The 20,340-nt window shown below is 45.4% G+C and overlaps 2 protein-coding genes across 2 annotated transcripts in view; one reads left to right on the top strand and one right to left on the bottom strand.

The window, feature by feature from the left end:
* The first annotated feature begins 6,891 nt into the window (after positions 1 to 6,891).
* PIERCE1 (piercer of microtubule wall 1) lies at positions 6,892 to 11,559 on the top strand. The gene is made up of 3 exons (XM_088458773.1): positions 6,892 to 7,142; positions 10,790 to 10,868; positions 11,110 to 11,559. Exons 1-3 carry the CDS (start codon positions 7,003 to 7,005, stop codon positions 11,296 to 11,298), a joined length of 408 nt encoding a protein of 135 aa, XP_088314899.1. The 5' UTR covers positions 6,892 to 7,002; the 3' UTR covers positions 11,299 to 11,559.
* Positions 11,560 to 12,646: 1,087 nt separating this feature from the next.
* The window catches only part of PPP1R26 (protein phosphatase 1 regulatory subunit 26), a 34,290-nt gene continuing 26,596 nt past the window's right edge, over positions 12,647 to 20,340 (bottom strand). The window contains exons 3-5 of the mRNA XM_088458774.1: positions 18,822 to 18,939; positions 17,333 to 17,415; positions 12,647 to 14,455 (exon numbers count right to left, since the gene is read on the bottom strand). Coding sequence (XP_088314900.1) covers positions 14,443 to 14,455; positions 17,333 to 17,415; positions 18,822 to 18,939 — 214 coding nt within the window. The 3' untranslated portion in view covers positions 12,647 to 14,442. The remainder of the gene's footprint in view (positions 14,456 to 17,332; positions 17,416 to 18,821; positions 18,940 to 20,340) is intronic.

Raw genomic sequence — 20,340 nt, 5'->3', positions numbered from 1 at the left:
CCTCCGCCGCTGATTTACCTGAGTGCCGGCGTGACCTCCTCCCGGCAGAGCTGCTCCCTGGTCCTCTCATCCGCGTCGCGGACGTAATTTGTCACGAGGTGCCGGTGAGAAGACTCGGCAGCGACTCTGCGCTGTATACATACATTAATAGCGAATCGCGGCAGCGAGCCTCAATCCGGGAACAGGTGTCACTAGACACCTGTTCTCGGCAGGGTCACACTGACCCTGTGTGGGGGCCCCTCCGTGTGTGGTGGGCCCAGGGACGATCGCCCCTGTCCCGCCCCCCCCACCCCTTAATCCGGCCCTGGGAGCCAATGTATGTTGTGCTATTTATCAAGCTCCGAAAACAAAAACTTATAGCTAGTAACATCCGCCCAGCTTCCATTGGCTCTCGGATTCCGGTCTCACATGCGCAGTATTACTGCCTGGACGGAGCGCAGCAGTGGGAACTTTTGCTTCTGCTATTAGTGGTAAAAATTGTATATTTTAGGCTGCAGCGGGACGCAGCCCTTACTAGTGTGCAATGACAGATAAGCCTGTATCCCCTTCCCAATTTGCTGAAAATAATAATAATAATGTTATTTATATAGCACTTTTCTCCAAAAGGACGCAAATTGCTTTACATTCGCCTTTACAGCACAAAATACAAAACAAGTCGGAATGGACATTAGTGAAATGCTGGGGGAACAGGTGAGTCTTGAGTCTATTTTTGACTCTAGAGTGGAGGCTTCACGAACTGTGCGGGGAAGCCAGTTCCATAGAGTCGGAGCCACAAAGCTGAAAGCCCGACCCCCAGACGAATTCCGGGAGATTCTAAGTACTGTTAATAGTCCTTCATCAATGGATGGCAGTAATCCAGTGGGACAGTAAGGAGTCAGAAGCTGCATCAGGTACCTGGGGCCCTGGTCATGTTGAGCTGTGAAATTCAGTAAGCCAAATCTTGAAAACGATCCGCCATTTTACAGGCAGCCAGTGACGGGAGTATAGAGTGATATTACAGTATGTGGCTGGAACGGGGCTGGTTGGTTAATAGCCCGGCAGCTGCATTGTGTACCAATGCATGTATGACTTTAGGCCAGTGGTTCCCAAACTTTTTTGAACCACGGCGCCCTAGTGTAAGCAATGTCATTGTGAAATTCAGAAAAAAATGAAGTAAAATAATAAAAATGAAGTAAATTGTGCTGAGCGGTCGTCCTTGGGCTCAGTTATGGGGGGGGGGGGGACAGGTTTGTGCTTCTCTGTTCACATATTTACATGACATTGACCAGAAATAATTTGATTTGGTGCTGGACCACCATCCTGAGGCACCGTTGCAAATGTCCCGAGGCACCGTAGGGTGCTGCGGCGCACAGTTTGGGAACCACTGCTTTAGGCAATAAGGGAAAGTACGTTTTGGGGCATTTATCTCAGTATTAATAAATAGGCCCCACAAACTGACAATGAACATGTGCGGTGCTTGAGCCATGTTGGGTGAGGGTGCTCTGACACTGCCTTAATCTATGCTGCAGACAGGTAACTGAGCCACCGGTCTCTATAAACTACCTCAGACATGCACTACTGAGCTGCCGGTCTCTATAATCTACCTCAGACATGCACTACTGAGCGGCCGGTCTCTATAATCTACCTCAGACATGCACTACTGAGCCACCGGTCTCTATAAACTACCTCAGACATGCACTACTGAGCCGCCAGTCTCTATAATCTACCTCAGACATGCACTACTGAGCCGCCAGTCTCTATAATCTACCTCAGACATGCACTACTGAGCCGCCAGTCTCTATAATCTACCTCAGACATGCACTACTGAGCCGCCGGTCTCTATAATCTACCTCAGACATGCACTACTGAGCGGCCGGTCTCTATAATCTACCTCAGACATGCACTACTGAGCGGCCGGTCTCTATAATCTACCTCAGACATGCACTACTGAGCGGCCGGCCTCTATAATCTACCTCAGACATGCACTACTGAGCGGCCGGTCTCTATAATCTACCTCAGACATGCACTACTGAGCCGCCGGTCTCTATAATCTACCTCAGACATGCACTACTGAGCCGCCGGTCTCTATAATCTACCTCAGACATGCACTACTGAGCGGCCGATCTCTATAATCTACCTCAGACATGCACTACTGAGCCGCAGGTCTCTATAATCTACCTCAGACATGCACTACTGAGCGGCCGATCTCTATAATCTACCTCAGACATGCACTACTGAGCCGCAGGTCTCTATAATCTACCTCAGACATGCACTACTGAGCCGCCGGTCTCTATAATCTACCTCAGACATGCACTACTGAGCCGCCTGTCTCTATAATCTACCTCAGACATGCACTACTGTGCGGCCGGTCTATATAATCTACCTCAGACATGCACTACTGAGCGGCCGGTCTCTATAATCTACCTCAGACATGCACTACTGAGCGGCCGGCCTCTATAATCTACCTCAGACATGCACTACTGAGCGGCCGGCCTCTATAATCTACCTCAGACATGCACTACTGAGCGGCCGGTCTCTATAATCTACCTCAGACATGCACTACTGAGCCGCCGGTCTCTATAATCTACCTCAGACATGCACTACTGAGCCGCCGGTCTCTATAATCTACCTCAGACATGCACTACTGAGCGGCCGATCTCTATAATCTACCTCAGACATGCACTACTGAGCCGCAGGTCTCTATAATCTACCTCAGACATGCACTACTGAGCGGCCAATCTCTATAATCTACCTCAGACATGCACTACTGAGCCGCAGGTCTCTATAATCTACCTCAGACATGCACTACTGAGCCACCGGTCTCTATAATCTACCTCAGACATGCACTACTGAGCCGCCGGTCTCTATAATCTACCTCAGACATGCACTACTGAGCCGCCGGTCTCTATAATCTACCTCAGACATGCACTACTGAGCCGCCGGTCTCTATAATCTACCTCAGACATGCACTACTGAGCCGCCGGTCTCTATAATCTACCTCAGACATGCACTACTGAGCGGCCGATCTCTATAATCTACCTCAGACATGCACTACTGAGCCGCAGGTCTCTATAATCTACCTCAGACATGCACTACTGAGCCGCCGGTCTCTATAATCTACCTCAGACATGCACTACTGAGCCGCTGGTCTCTATAATCTACCTCAGACATGCACTACTGAGCTGCCGGTCTCTATAATCTACCTCTGACATGCACTACTGAACCGCCGGTCTCTATAATCTACATCAGACATGCACTACTGAGCCGCCGGTCTCTATAATCTACCTCTGACATGCACTACTGAGCGGCCGGTCTCTATAATCTACCTCAGACATGCACTACTGAGCGGCCGATCTCTATAATCTACCTCAGACATGCACTACTGAGCGGCTGGTCTCTATAATCTACCTCAGACATGCACTACTGAGCGGCCGGTCTCTATAATCTACCTCAGACATGCACTACTGAGCGGCCGGCCTCTATAATCTACCTCAGACATACACTACTGAGCCGCCGGTCTCTATAATCTACCTCAGACATGCACTACTGAACCGCCGGTCTCTATAATCTACCTCAGACATGCACTACTGAGCGGCCGGTCTCTATAATCTACCTCAGACATGCACTACTGAGCGGCCGGTCTCTATAATCTACCTCTGACATGCACTACTGAGCGGCCGGTCTGTATAATCTACCTCAGACATGCACTACTGAGCCGCCGGTCTCTATAATCTACCTCAAACATGCACTACTGAGCCGCCGGTCTCTATAATCTACCTCAGACATGCACTACTGAGCGGCCGATCTCTATAATCTACCTCAGACATGCACTACTGAGCCGCCGGTCTCTATAATCTACCTCAGACATGCACTACTGAGCGGCCGATCTCTATAATCTACCTCAGACATGCACTACTGAGCCGCAGGTCTCTATAATCTACCTCAGACATGCACTACTGAGCCGCCGGTCTCTATAATCTAGCTCAGACATGCACTACTGAGCCGCCGGTCTCTATAATCTACCTCAGACATGCACTACTGAGCCGCCGGTCTCTATAATCTACCTCAGACATGCACTACTGAGCCGCTGGTCTCTATAATCTACCTCAGACATGCACTACTGAGCTGCCGGTCTCTATAATCTACCTCTGACATGCACTACTGAACCGCCGGTCTCTATAATCTACATCAGACATGCACTACTGAGCCGCCGGTCTCTATAATCTACCTCTGACATGCACTACTGAGCTGCCGGTCTCTATAATCTACCTCAGACATGCACTACTGAGCGGCCGGTCTCTATAATCTACCTCAGACATGCACTACTGAGCGGCCGGTCTCTATAATCTACCTCAGACATGCACTACTGAGCCGCCGGTCTCTATAATCTACCTCAGACATGCACTACTGAGCCGCCGGTCTCTATAATCTACCTCAGACATGCACTACTGAGCCGCTGGTCTCTATAATCTACCTCAGACATGCACTACTGAGCCGCCGGTCTCTATAATCTACCTCAGACATGCACTACTGAGTGGCGTCCCAGCTCGTCTTTCTCCCCGTTGTTACTCCTGGACAGATGCTACCCTGACACTCTCCCCTATTTGCTGTGTACAAAGGGCCTTATTCAGGTTGTATTGTAAGGCTGCTTTTGCACGCAGCCGGCCGATGTTTGCATTCTGTGTGTACACATCACAGTGCACGTACTGACCGCTGCGATTGGGAAGTAATCGCAGTGAGCACGCAGAGACTTCACAGAGTGATTGACATGAAGTGACCGATTGGGGGTGGAGGGGAGGTGGTCGGCGGGAACGCGGGGGTGCCTGTGCGTTTGAACGCCGTTACAAGGGCGTGCACAATTAAGCCACTGCGATTGTATACGCTTTCAGAAGACAGGAGGTTTAGCAGTGTGTGAGGTAGGGTCAGGTGGAAGTTACTCGATGTTTTCACTGCCTTGCGGATGCGTATCATGGGAAGTGGGCGGCTTTATACAGTGATGGGCGTCTTGGTATAGTGCTGCGGTTGCCGTGCGACTGCATCATTAGCATATTTTCGCAGCTAGCGGGTGCGTGCGAACGCAGCCGTGTGACCTGTGCTGAATCAGGCACAGAGCCTGTAAAGCTGCAGCAAGTATCCTACACCAGCACCGCTCTCTGCAGGGCAGAGTGTTTGTATATTATATTATTATAGATATTATAGTACAGAGCACAGAGCACATATTACCCAGGGGAAACACAGGATTTCTACAGAGAGGTTTCCAAATGCATGATTTTACTGTGAGTGTCATTGTACTGTACTGTGTACCACCAGTGTGATTGTACTGTACTGTGTACCACCAGTGTGATTGTACTGTACTGTGTACCACCAGTGTGATTGTATTATATTGTGTACCACCAGTGTGATTGTACTGTATTGTGTATCACCTGTGTGATTGTACTGTATTGTGTATCACCTGTGTGATTGTACTGTATTGTGTATCACCTGTGTGATTGTACTGTATTGTATACCACCAGTGTGATTGTATTATATTGTGTACCACCAGTGTGATTGTATTATATTGTGTGGCACCTGTGTGATTGTACTGTACTGTATACCACCAGTGTGATTGTACTGTATTGTGTATCACCTGTGTGATTGTACTGTATTGTGTATCACCTGTGTGATTGAACTGTATTGTGTATCACCTGTGTGATTGTACTGTATTGTATACCACCAGTGTGATTGTACTGTATTGTGTATCACCTGTGTGATTGTACTGTATTGTGTATCACCTGTGTGATTGTACTGTATTGTATATCACCAGTGTGATTGTACTGTACTGTGTACCACCAGTGTGATTGTATTATATTGTGTATCACCAGTGTGATTGTACTGTACTGTATACCACCTGTGTGATTGTACTGTACTGTGTACCACCAGTGTGATTGTATTATATTGTGTATCACCAGTGTGATTGTACTGTATTGTATATCACCTGTGTGATTGTACTGTACTGTGTACCACCAGTGTGATTGTATTATATTGTGTGGCACCTGTGTGATTGTACTGTATTGTGTACCACCAGTGTGATTGTATTATATTGTGTGGCACCTATGTGATTGTACTGTATTGTATACCACCTGTGTGATTGTACTGTACTGTATACCACCTGTGTGATTGTACTGTACTGTGTACCACCAGTGTGATTGTACTGTACTGTGTACCACCAGTGTGATTGTATTATATTGTGTGGAACCTGTGTGATTGTACTGTATTGTGTACCACCAGTGTGATTGTATTATATTGTGTGGCACCTATGTGATTGTACTGTATTGTATACCACCTGTGTGATTGTACTGTACTGTATACCACCTGTGTGATTGTACTGTACTGTATACCACCAGTGTGATTGTACTGTACTGTGTACCACCTGTGTGATTGTATAATATTGTGTGGAACCTGTGTGATTGTACTGTATTGTATACCACCAGTGTGATTGTACTGTACTGTGTACCACCAGTGTGATTGTATTATATTGTGTGGCACCTGTGTGATTGTACTGTACTGTGTACCACCAGTGTGATTGTATTATATTGTGTGGCACCTGTGTGATTGTACTGTACTGTGTACCACCAGTGTGATTGTACTGTATTGTGTATCACCTGTGTGATTGTATTATACTCTGTGGCACCTGTGTGATAGGACAGCATGTATACTGCAGACCTCTGTATACTGTATCGGTTGTACACGGATAGTAACTGATGACGTCAGGGTACATCTGCTGAAGGGGATCTATCCGCAGGGTGGGTGGTGTCTAGATGCCCTTTACGGAGAGAACCTTGACGTCATCAGCTACTCTACCATCCACGTGGGTATAGAGGGGGACTATGTTTGCACGGAGTGAATGAAACCTGTTACTCTGCTGCCCTCTAGTGGTTTCCTAGCGACAGTCTCCAGGCAGGATGTGTTGTTAGCAACGAGCCGCAGTGCTCAGTGCTGTACTCTGGGGTCAGTGCTTACTCCAGGCTGCTGGTGGGAGATACAATGCCTGATAATCCCCCTCCTCACCCATCTTCTGCGGAGAGCCCAGAGACCACCTACCCCCAAACCAGCGACTTCTACAGGGTGCAGCCAGGGCTACCTGCCAAGTTCAATCATCCAGAGACATGGGCCAGGGGCTACAGGTAACATTACAGCTAATTACTGGCACCTCAACACTGGGGATGATCAATACTGTAATGCTTATATGTCATTATTATCAATACTGTAGTGCTCATATGTCGTCATTATTATTATTATTACTATTATTACTGTAGTGCTTATATGTCATTATTATCAATACTGTAATGCTTATATGTCATTATTATCAATACTGTAGTGCTCATATGTCGTCATTATTATTATTATTACTATTATTACTGTAGTGCTTATATGTCATTATTATCAATACTGTAATGCTTATATGTCATTATTATTACTATCAATACTGTAGTGCTTATTTCATTATTATTATTATTATTAATACTGTAGTGCTTGTCATTAGTATTATTATTATTAATACTGTAGTGCTTATGTCATTTTTATTATTATTATTACTGTAGTGCTTATATGTCATTATTATTATTAATACTGTAGTGCTTATGTTATTATTATTAATACTGTAGTGCTTATGTAATTATTATTAGTAATAATAATAATTACATAAGCACTACAGTATTAATAATAATAACATAAGCACTACAGTATTAATAATAATAATGACATATAAGCACTACAGTAATAATTATAATAATGACATAAGCACTACAGTATTAATAATAATAATGACATATAAGCACTACAGTAATAATAATAAAAATAATAATAATAATGACATATAAGCACTACAGTAATAATAATAATAATAACATAAGCACTACAGTATTAATAATAATAATAATGACATATAAGCACTACAGTAATAATATGTCATTATTATTAGTAATACTGTAGTGCTTATATTATTATTATTAATACTGTAGTGCTTATGTCATTATTATTATTACTGTAGTGCTTATATGTCATTATTATTATTATTAATACTGTAGTGCTTATGTTATTATTATTATTATTACTGTAGTGCTTATATGTCATTATTATTATTATTTTTATTATTATTACTGTAGTGCTTATATGTCATTATTATTATTAATACTGTAGTGCTTATGTCATTATTATAATTATTACTGTAGTGCTTATATGTCATTATTATTATTAATACTGTAGTGCTTATGTCATTATTATTAATACTGTAGTGCTTATGTCATTATTATTATTACTGTAGTGCTTATATGTCATTATTATTAGTAATACTGTAGTGCTTATATTATTATTATTAATACTGTAGTGCTTATGTCATTATTATTATTACTGTAGTGCTTATATGTCATTATTATTAAGACTGTAGTGCTTATGTAATTATTATTATTATTAATACTGTAGTGCTTATATATCATTATTATTATTATTAATACTGTGGTGCTTATGTCATTATTATTATTAATACTCTAGTCCTTATATCATTATTATTAATACTGTAGTGCTTATATATCATTATTATTATTATTAATACTGTGGTGCTTATGTCATTATTATTATTAATACTCTAGTCCTTATATCATTATTATTAATACTGTAGTGCTTATATGTCATTATTATTATTATTATTATTATTATTATTAATACTGTAGTGCTTGTCATTATTATTAATACTGTAGTGCTTATATGTCATTATTATTAATACTGTAGTGCTTATATGTCATTATTATTATTATTATCATTAATACTGTCGTGCTTATGTCATTATTATTATTATTAATACTGTAGTGCTTATATGTCATTATTTGTCTATATGATTAATGACCAGGAATCAGTGTGAGACGCCTGTTGCACTAATTATGACTTTTTCTCTGTACAACATAAGTATAAAATAATAGTGTCTAACATGTTTAACGCCAATCACCAGCACTACGGGTTTGGGACAACTTTAAAGCCATAATTATAGTACATTACTGCTCAAATTCATCATACACAGCATTTATTATGTTTTATATGTATAACAATGTAAGTAGCTAAAATATCGCTCTCTCTCAATAATTTATGGGGTTTAACAATATAAAAATAATAATTTAAATTGTAATTTCTCAGATATATTTTATTGCAATGCAGATAGATATACTGAAGCTAAAAATTTACATGGATGTGTTCCCTAGAGCTTACAATCTAAAATAAAGTTAAAGACACAGAAGGTGCCACTGTATGTTTTAGGTAATTATTCCCTGTGTTGAACAAATAACTTTGGGGATCAAGTATTTAAGTTCAGAAGTGTTAACACTTAGGTTCTATGAAACCTGTGAAAAGCAGGGAGCCAATGGACTTAGAGTAAGACCTGTACTGAGCCACTGACCTGCCACCCATTGCATTAGAAGAGAAACATCTCTCCATTAATATTAACAAGAATTACAAATTACCATTAACACTTTGCTGTCTTGCGGCAGAAAAATAACCATGCACTAAACTTATTTCTAACCTATCTACCTGTGAGATGTAGATTTTGAAAAGGTATCTGGGCCCCACATCACCCTCCCTCCACTATTCACTCCTGTTTATTTAATACTAGCTAACGTCCCAGGCGTTGCCCGGGTTTAAATGTTCACGTTATTAAGATAGGCATCCCAGACCAATTGCCACCCCTGTGACGTTTTTATCCAAATCCGTCCAGTGGGAGGCCCAGAACAGGCTCCGCGGGTCAAAGTTCTGCCCAGCGGACACCAATCGGTGCAGGGGTGTCCGAATGCATAATTGGACAGGCAAGAAAATATAGGCCCTCATTCAGAGCCGTTCGCTATTTGCGGTCGTTCGTTCAAAAACAAGGGGTGGCTATTCAAATGATCCGTTCGCAAATTGCAGTCTGTTCACAGCTCTAAGTCTGAACGAGCGAGCAAAACATACGCTCGTTTATTTGTTAAAAACGCCCCCTGGCCGCTCGCACCATACGTCATGTCCGCTATTTATTAGATTAATCGAGTACATCGACCAGCGTATGAACTGCTCGCTATTCTTGTGGTTGGTGTTTGCTACCACAAATTTGCGAGCAGTTCTGGCTATAAAATAACCCAGTGACGTGGTCAATGACGCTGCTGTATTAATTATGCACACCCATAATACGCCCGTTTTGACCTTTAAGCACGCCTGCGTTCGGATCTCCACTCCCCATTTTCAAGCACCTTCCCGTTACCACCCACATACGCCTCATTCTGTCACTCAAAATAGCAGGCACTCGCTATATAGCGTACAAACGATTTTTGGCCGCACTGACTGGTTCGCGCATGCGTACTAAAAACCGCACGCATGCGCAGATGTGCAAACATCGCTCGGAACGAGCGTACTGCCGCTAACGAGCGGCTCTGAATGAGGGCCATAGTTTTAATGTTGATTTTATAGCATAATGATACGTGGTGAATAGCATGTGCTCTGTCTGATACCAGCCTCCCCAGGGCCTTAGTGTGAAGGGCATTGTAGTGTTCATTCTAGCACCCTGCACCTGTCACAACCCGTGCAGTTCCTCTTTCCTGCCTGGGATGTCGCTCTCTGCTCTGGTTCTTCTAGCCACTCAGCTGATGTAACAGACTGCTGAGATACAGACCAGAGTGTGCTAGAAGCACCAGAGCAGAGAGCGACACCCATGGCAGGATAGAGGAACTGCACGGGGTGACAGGTGGAGGGTGTTAGAATGAACACTAGGACATCGTACAACATATTTACTACTAAAGGTAATGATTATCTTTTCCAGAACCAAACCAATGAATCCTCTATACAGGACGACAAACCAGACCTATGGAAGCAGGCCACCTACAGTGCATGACATGCCGGTAAGTCCCCAACAGCTAAATATAAAGTAATGACTGACCTCGCTGCTAGTGTTACTGTATCTGATATCCGCACTGTACCGCAATCTAGGCAGGATGTTAGAGGCATTTCTTAGTACATTGTAATAAATAACATCCTGATCCTTCGTCTAGACCAGGAAAAGATAAAAAATAGATGAAAAAAAAGAAAACAAAACATTTTCTCTACAATTCTGCCGCTAACGTCATTTCTTGTTATTTTCAGACCACGTTTAATGCTGTATCTGACAAGTTTTCAGAAGCGGCTACAAAGTGTGGAATGTACCGAAACAATGGATTTAACACATCCATAGAGAAGAGCTTTGTGACCGGTCCGGAAAATCTCATTACTGCCCATGACACGCTCAATTTCCACAGGAGTTATAACGCAAGTGGCCCATCACAATCAGTATGATTGGCGCTGCCAGTTCCGCCATCCTATGAATGTCCTCAGAGAATATACTGCCGACACCGGAGAACTAAACAACTACATATGTACCTATAGCTCTACATAGGAGCCTGTGGCCTGCGCATCTAATTACCTAACAAAATGCTTTTCTGCCTGTCAAAAAATAACTGATGAATTAACCTTTGTCTTCAGTGGTTCTTATAAGGAATAAAATTAAAATATGAAGTGTATTGGAATACCCCAGCTATGCTTTATTTTCCGTATATATATATATATATATATATAATATATACGCTAGTCTCTCTTCTCCCCCTCCCCTACACTTACCCCGGCAGCGTTCCCGACTCCCTTCTCTTGCCTAGTACACCTGCCCAGCTCAGGACATCGTCGATTATTATATAAAGTATATGCATCCAAATGTAAAAATAAATAAATGATAAAAGCCGCTTTGGCTGCGTTTCACCACTATGACATTATAAAGTAAGTTAATCCAGTGGTTCCCAAACTGTGCGCCGTGGCTCCCTGGGGTGCCTTGGGACACTTGCAGGGGTGCCTCACGTTGGTGGTCCAGCACAAAATCAAATTTATTATGGTCAATGTAAATATGTGGACAAACAGAAGCGCAAACCTATCACCCACCACATAACTGAGCCTAAGGACGACCGGTCAGCACAATTTACTTTACTACATATTTTTCTGCATTTCTCAATAACATGTGGCTTAGGGGCGCCCTGATAACAAGGCTGACACACTAGGATGCCGTGATTCAAAAAAAGTCTAGGAACCACTGAGTTAATCAATAAAGAGACTATCACACTGACCGATCCCCATACGCCATTACACAATGATGTCATCATGACGCGGTCTGGAGTGACTCGTGCGTACTCTCATAATAAAGTTAGGCCACTAGTGAAGGAAGCGATGATAAACCTGAATATACTGTGTATTTGCTACGTTATCGCAGTTCAGGTGAGGCATCTGATGTTTTTAAGGATTATTTTATGACAAAGGGGGGGATTCAATTTGCCGACATTGGCGTCATGTACCGTTCCGCTCACTTTAAATTGATTTCCCACTAAATGTGAAATTAGGTATCTGTAACGCCATATTCCTCGTTACTAATGCATGAATGTGTCTATGTATGATGGATAAGACAATGGTAGGAATTAATGACACAATAAAGGGATCAGATTAAAGACTGCAAAAAAAAAACGAAACTTTATTTCCTAAAAAAAATTCCAAAAATTTTTAACGGATTGTTACCACAAAAAAACCCACAAACTTCCAGATATCTGAAGTAATCGGAACATTTCAGAGAACGATACAACTGACAGAATAATAATAACAGATAGAGATATAACTGGAGCTGATCAGCCCAGCGGGACGGAGGCAGCATAAACATGCCGTAACTCCTAGCGTCCAATCAGATATCAGCATTCATCAGTGACGTACAAGGTAAACTAATAATAGCTGATTTCTGATTGGCGGCCTTTATTCCACATTATTAAACAAGGCTTATAGTACAATTTTGCCTGACAATTTATACAATATCGCTGTATTTTATGGCCGGCCCTGATTATAAACGAGTGAAGATGGAGATAGCAATCCGATAATGTCACTATGGCTGGAGACTGAATACACGGATACACTCATCCTGAGGCGGCCATTTTTAGTGATGTCACCGGCTGTGGCCTACACAAGGGCGGCCTCCGATGCAGGTGGCCGATGGCTGCACTTTAGCGCTGACGCCTTCGTTACCATGACATTGATACTGTATGTAGTCAGTGTCACTTGCTGAGCATGGTTGCATGTTTTATATCCTAAAACCAGTGATTGACCTTCCCTGAGGCAATTCACTTCCAAATCACGTCCAGTTTACATTAGCGCTGCGGACGGTTACCCGCAAGCTCACGCTTGTCACAGCCTGCGTCTCACCACAAATAATGACAACACAAGTGTACTGTGAATGAGTGGTGAAAGGGGGAATACAGTGTATTATTTCCTTATTGATGCCTGACACCGGTGAGGCGGTCAGTGTGTTCCACAGCATCGCACGTCTATCATCTGTGCAGAGTATAAACTGGGCCATCATTAGGGCGGATTTACTTATTCCAGCAGCTGCGAATGGCATAAAAAGCTACACCTGGGGTATTATACTCCCATTTACTGGCCATTCCTATTGGGGTGACTAACAGTCGGGGCTCCTGAAAACGTAGATGAAACAGTTCAGCAGATGTTAAAGTGTATGAATCTCCCGATCCCACTAACATTGAGAGGTGCTGTGATAAACAAAAATACCCCCTCACCGCACAAGGACCCCGAATTCTGAACTCTACATGCAACTTGGAAATGTTTGGGTGGGACTATATTCCGCTATTTGTATAGGTGCGCTGATCCGGGCCTATAGGGCGCTGCGGGTGAGATCACCCCTCCAATATGTTGTATCTAGTGAGGCAAATTCCGTCAGAGGCCTGAGGCACATTCGCTGTGTTCTGATTGGGCGGAAATATAACACAGGAGTCTGTAAAATCCGGGAGCTGGAAGGATGTGTTATAGGGCCTGGGAAGATATGTATCCAGTGACCTTTAAGGCGATTTAAGTATATGATGCCAATTCAATTCAGAGTGATGCTTTACACTGTCAGACCGATGATGGAGGATAAGCGATGCCGCACCCTGCAACCACACGGCACGCGGAATTGAACTGGCCCCTATATATACATTACAAATAAAGGCGACTATAGAAGGAGACGCCACACGGGGAATGGCGGCCTCTTCTGTAACTCCAGGTTTAGGTTTGGTAAATCTCTAGCAGCGGAGGAGCATCCTGATATTACTACGCAGACAGCTTATTCTATTCTGTCCCTACTATAATAAAGATTTACATCACAATACAGAACGGCCATTGTCCTCGTCCATCTGCGACATCACGTGACCAGCGCTTTGCTGCAGACAAGGAACACACGGGGAAAAACAAGGAAAATTACTGATTTCTTACAAAAAAATACAACTTTTCTGTAAATGTTAATATTTCCGTAAAGTAATGGAGGAGGAAATTGTTCTTTATTCCATTTCATTGTGTGGAGCGTTGTCACATTGGACGCTAGGAACAAAATAACGGACAGGAAGATGATTGGACGCAGTTCAGCGCTTATATTCTTTTCCTGGAGTGAAAGACAAAAGAGTGAAATCATCACTTCATGTACTTACTCCTATCTCCTGGGGGGGGGGGGGGGGGGGGGAGAGCTGGACCCTGACACCACGGCCTGGATATTTTAGGGTCTCTGTTGTCTGCCGCTACTGTTACCCATCCTGGGAGAGACCGAAGTCCCCCAGTTAAACTTGTAATGATCCGTTTGCCGCACAGACAGTAGCGCAGACTTTAGGATACTAAACACGTTGGATAAACTAAACACGCTCCAAAGACACATTGGATTCTGAGAAATGGATTCTAGCATGTGTCTGGTTAATAGTAATAATGCTAGGTTTAGGCTACATGTGGCTTGTTATTGTGGAACTACAAGGCTCTGCATGCCCTGCCAGGCAGCTGCCTATCCGGTGAGACCCCTCCGGTGGCGGTTTCCGCCATATGAGGAAGAGGCGAGCAGAGGATTCTGGGAGTTTCTCACTCGGCGCAGCAGCTGCTGTAAGCGCAAAAATCTCATCATCAGCCCCATGTGGCCGCAGGGAGACGGCTGTGTGCCGCTCGCAGGGATTACACTGGCCCAGCTAATGTAATAACTAGAACTTACAGTGACATAAAGCTGGCACGTCACTATGTCCCCGGCATATACAGTAATGCACAGCAGAGGTTTATAGCATGTGCAGAAATGTCCCTCTCCCCTGTCTCATGTTATTACCAGATGGAAGGTGCCATGCTTGGGGCGATATGATGGTGTAACTGCACAGGATATAAGGACCAGCAGCTATCTACCCAATGCACCAGGTGACGGCTGTCTATAAGTGCCATGACTTCCTACACCCCACTCCTAGTCCTTATTTACACCCCACTCCCAGTCCTTATGTACACCCCACTCCCAGTCCTTATGTACACCCAACTCCCAGTCCTTATATACAGCCCACTCCCAGTCCTTATGTACACCCCACTCCCAGTCCTTATGTACACCCCACTCCCAGTCCTTATGTACACATCACTCCCAGTCCTTATGTACACCCCACTCCCAGTCCTTATGTACACCCCACTCCCAGTCCCTATGTACACCCCACTCCCAGTCCCTATGTACACCCCACTCCCAGTCCTTATGTACACCCCACTCCCAGTCCTTATGTACACCCCACTCCCAGTCCCTATGTACACCACACTCCCAGTCCTTATGTACACCCCACTCCCAGTCCTTATGTACACCCCACTCCCAGTCCTTATGTACACCTCACTCCCAGTCCTTATGTACACCCCACTCCCAGTCCTTATGTACACCCCACTCCCACTCCTTATGTACACCCCACTCCCAGTCATGTACACCCCACTCCCAGTCCCTATGTACACCCCACTCCCAGTCATGTACACCCCACTCCCAGTCCCTATGTACACCTCACTCCCAGTCTTTATGTACACACCACTCCCAGTCCCTATGTACACCCCACTCCCAGTCATGTACACCCCACTCCCAGTCCTTATGTACACCCCACTCACAAACCTTATGTACACCCCACTCCCAGTCCCTATGTACACCCCACTCCCAGTCCTTATGTACACCCCACTCCCAGTCCTTGTGTACACCCAACTCCCAGTCCTTATGTACAACCCACTCCCAGTCCTTATGTGCACCCCACTCCCAGTCATGTACACCCCACTCCCAGTCCTTATGTACACCTCACTCCCAGTCCTTATGTACACCCCACTCCCAGTCCCTATGTACACCCCACTCCCAGTCCTTATGTACACCCCACTCCCAGTCCTTATGTACACCCCACTCCCAGTCCTTATGTACACCCCACTCCCAGTCCCTATGTACACCCCACTCCCAGTCCTTATGTACACCCCACTACCAGTCCTTATGTACACCCAACTCCCAGTCCTTATGTACACCCCACTCCCAGTCCTTATGTACACACCACTCCCAGTCCTTATGTACACCCCACTCCCTATGTACACCCCACTCCCAGTCCTTATGTACACCCCACTCCCAGTCCCTATGTACACCCCACTCCCAGTCCTTATGTACACCCCACTCCCAGTCCTTATGTACACTCCACTCCCAGTCCCTATGTACACCCCACTCCCAGTCCCTATGTACACCCCACTCCCAGTCCTTATGTACACCCCACTCCCAGTCCTTATGTACACACCACTCCCAGTCCTAATGTACACCCCACTCCCAGTCCTTATGTACACCCCACTCCCTATGTACACCCCACTCCCAGTCCTTATGTACATCCCAGTCCTTATGTACACCCCACTCCCAGTCCCAATGTACACCCCACTCCCAGTCCCTATGTACACCCACTCCCAGTCCTTATTTACACCCCACTCCCTATGTACACCCCACTCCCAGTCCTTATGTACATCCCAGTCCTTATGTACACCCCACTCCCAGTCCTTATGTACACCCCACTCCCAGTCCCTATGTACACCCCACTCCCAGTCCTTATGTACACCCCACTCCCTATGTACACCCCACTCCCAGTCCTTATGTACATCCCAGTCCTTATGTACACCCCACTCCCAGTCCTTATGTACATCCCAGTCCTTATGTACACCCCTCTCCCATTCCCTATGTACACCCTACTCCCAGTCCTTATGTACACCCCACTCCCAGTCCTTATGTACAGCTCACTCCCAGTCCCTATGTACACCCCACTCCCAGTCCCTATGTACACCCCAGTCCCAGTCCCCATGTACACCCCACTCCCAATTGCTTATTAAACTCCTTATGCTGCGCTGCACGGACTGCACAATTCCCGGGAATATAAATGAGTGACTACAGATGGCGTTATGTCACAAGCAGTAATGGTAACACATGGAAATATAGGACTGTGTGATGGGCGGAGAGTACACACCATCATGTGCAGGACCTCACCTTGTCCAATGGAAACCGAACTTCAAGTCTTCAGTCACTGCGCCTGGTCTGAGCCACCTGTGAACGACACTTAACTTCTTGTCCTAACAAAAGAATATTTTCAAAACTTTAATAGAGTTTCCAATGAACGCTGCTCTACAGAACTGTCAGAGGAATAATTGCTTTCTGTACTAACGAGTCACATGGGGATTCCATGTGCAATGTGGTAATTACATCTCCTACGTTTAGCCTAGGGAGGGACATGACAGTCTTTCCGCTAAACCCCTCTAAGCCAGAGACTTGCAGCACTTAGCAGTGTTTCAGCATTGGATTTGATCCTATTTTGTGCCACAAATAATTATATACTATGCAACCTGATTTCTTTTTTTGTCAGAAGCAACACAATCCTACCATAGACTGACCGTGAGGCAAGGGGCATCGTGGTGAGTCTATGATCGCACACAGATGATCAGACGTTGGGTCCCAAAGGACTAAAATCTGAGCAATCCAAGTCCCAACAAGTTACCTGACCCGTGTGTGCAAGCAGCTATACAGTATGTCAATTGGGCCTTCATTTGAATGGGAAGTATAATAGCAAGGGCAAAATTTACTAAGCGGCGGTTTGACGCGGTTTCTATTCTATTCTAAACCCCGGCGGTTTGGTGGCGGTTTCTATTCTATTCTAAACCCCGGGGGTTTGGTGGCGGTTTTGCAGCAGTTTCTAAATGACAGCCATGTTCTATTCTATTCTAAAATGTGTTTTGACTGTGGTTTTTCTATCTGCAGATTTACTAAGGCCAAAACCGCTGCAAAACTGCCATCAAAACACATTTTAGAATAGAACAGAGGGCCTGATTCAGAGCTGAACGCTCTGACCAGAGCGCTCGCTCTGAGTCAGGGCCCTCCTACATTTTTTTGGAGCGTCCTCATGGACACTCGCATAGCTGTGGGTGACCACCCACAGCATATGCGAGCGTCCATGATGATGGTCGCGATGGTCTTGACCATCGTGACCATCGGGCTTGCGACGGAGACCCTGCGGTAGGATCTCGCTGCCGCAAGCCCTGGAGTGATTTTGGCTAGTGATGTCAGTGGGGCCGGCTTCAGACGGTAAGCGTTCCCATGGGAACGCCTCCGTCTGGCAGCCACGCCCCCGGCACGCCCACCAAAGGGGGCGTGCTGTCAATCAACATCGACAGCACGCCCCCTTTGGTGCGAGACCTGGAGCGATGGAGAGCCCGTCGCTCGCCGGGTCTCGCGCATGCGCACGACGGAGCTCCCTCCGTCGTGCGCCTGCGCAGTGGGGGAACATCGACCTGCTTGCGAGCGTACTGCCGCTCACGAGCGGGTCTGAATGACCCCCAGAAACCGCTGCAAAACCGCCACCAAACCCCCAGGGTTTAGAATAGAATAGAAACCGCCGTCAAACCGCCGCTTAGTAAATTTTGCCCCAGGAGTTATATAAAAGACAGATAAAGGCAAGTCTACATGGTCACAGCATGGGAAGTACCTGAGATAGCACCATACAAGCCCTTCTACTGCTGTCCGAGCGACTACAGATGTCCTCAGGAGACAGCGCTATGTACGGCTGCACTGTCCACCCAGGATCAATGGCGGATCGCCCTGAGCTGGAAAGAATACAGCGACATGTCAGCGGCAATTACAGAAAGGTCACATCACACAATTACAGGGTTATCACATGGCCGTGTATCCTGATTCAGCGGTGTGCGCAGTTTAGATTTTTCCGTAAAGGGACGATGCGTTGTCTGAGCCGCGCTGTTTACGTCTTGTGATGGTTCTGTGATGGCGACCGCAGTGTGGATTTAGACGCAAAGTGACAGCGACCGTTTGGGGAAGGTAACGGGGAGTGGAGACTAAAACACGGACGTGTCGCAGCCTGCGAGAGCTCCTTCGGACGCAGTGGGAAAGGCCCTGGTGTCTTAGTTCGACGGCCGATCTAATCGACTACAGGGTTGATCAAATAGTCAATGTTGGTTTGATGTGCGTCCGATGGGCGTCTCAATACAATTCCTGGCGGCAGCGGCGTTTGCGTACATCTTTGAATCAGGCCCACAGTCACATAACCGTCACAGGGCAATTAACCAAAATAAGGAATCATTCTGGAAACAGCCGTGAGCTTTCACACAGATGTCTCCTCATTCAACTAGTGTTTTTGTGCCACATGGCGCTAGACGCTTGGCGAGACACATTTAGTGATTTGTACTTTTTCCTACATTTTGCATCTAATACCCCTTTAACACTGACCTAACAATCCCGGGTTGATGCTCATCAACGCGGGATTTTTGGCCCTGATTCAGAGCCGCTCGTAAGCGGCCGCTCGTTCGCACATCTGCGCATGCGTACGGATTTTAATGTGCATGCGCGAACCAGTCAGTGCGACCGAAAATCGTTTGTTCGCTATATAGCGAATGCCTGCTATTTTGAGTGACAGAAGGAGGCGTATGTGGGTGGTAACAGGGGAAGGTGCTTGAAAACGGGGGTGTGGAATTCGAACGCAGGCGTGCTTAAAGGTCAAAACAGGCGTTTTAAGGGAGTGCATAATTAATACAGCAGCGTCATTGACCACGTCACTTGTTTTTTTTTTACTCAGAACTGCTCGCAAAATAGCGGTTGAAAAAACCAGCCACAAGAATAGCGAGCAGTTCATACGCTGTTCGATGTACTCGATTATATTATTATTATATGTCAGCCGCCTCCGTCATGCACATGCGCACTTGGGCAACATCGACCCGCTTGCAAACGCTCAGCGCTCGCGAGCGGGTCTGAATCAGGCCCAGAATCCCGACAGTGCCGGAAAGTAACCTATCCCTCTCCTCATTGTATGCCCCCCTTTGGTGGTGCCTTGTGGCATAATGTGACATGGAGGGCATTACAATGTGGGATAATGTGACATGGAGGGGGCATTACAATGTGGCATAATGTGACATGGGGGGGCATTACAATGTGGCATAATGTGACATCGGGGGCATTACAATGTGGCATAATGTGACAAGGGTGGCATTACAATG

Source organism: Taudactylus pleione, unplaced genomic scaffold (assembly GCF_031769625.1).
Source record: "Taudactylus pleione unplaced genomic scaffold, aTauple2 ptg000850l, whole genome shotgun sequence".
In the NCBI taxonomy this organism is placed as follows: Eukaryota; Metazoa; Chordata; class Amphibia; order Anura; family Myobatrachidae; genus Taudactylus; species Taudactylus pleione.
The sequence above is the reverse complement of the archived record's forward strand: the minus strand, read 5'-3'. Positions and strand labels throughout refer to the sequence as shown.

Excerpts from the sequence above, each read along its gene's own strand:
- PIERCE1 (XM_088458773.1), top strand. The coding sequence starts at position 7,003 with ATGCCTGATAATCCCCCTCCTCACCCATCTTCTGCGGAGAGCCCAGAG. Across the intron at positions 7,143-10,789 it reads ACATGGGCCAGGGGCTACAG|AACCAAACCAATGAATCCTC; the intron begins GTAACATTACAG and ends TATCTTTTCCAG. Across the intron at positions 10,869-11,109 it reads CTACAGTGCATGACATGCCG|ACCACGTTTAATGCTGTATC; the intron begins GTAAGTCCCCAA and ends TGTTATTTTCAG.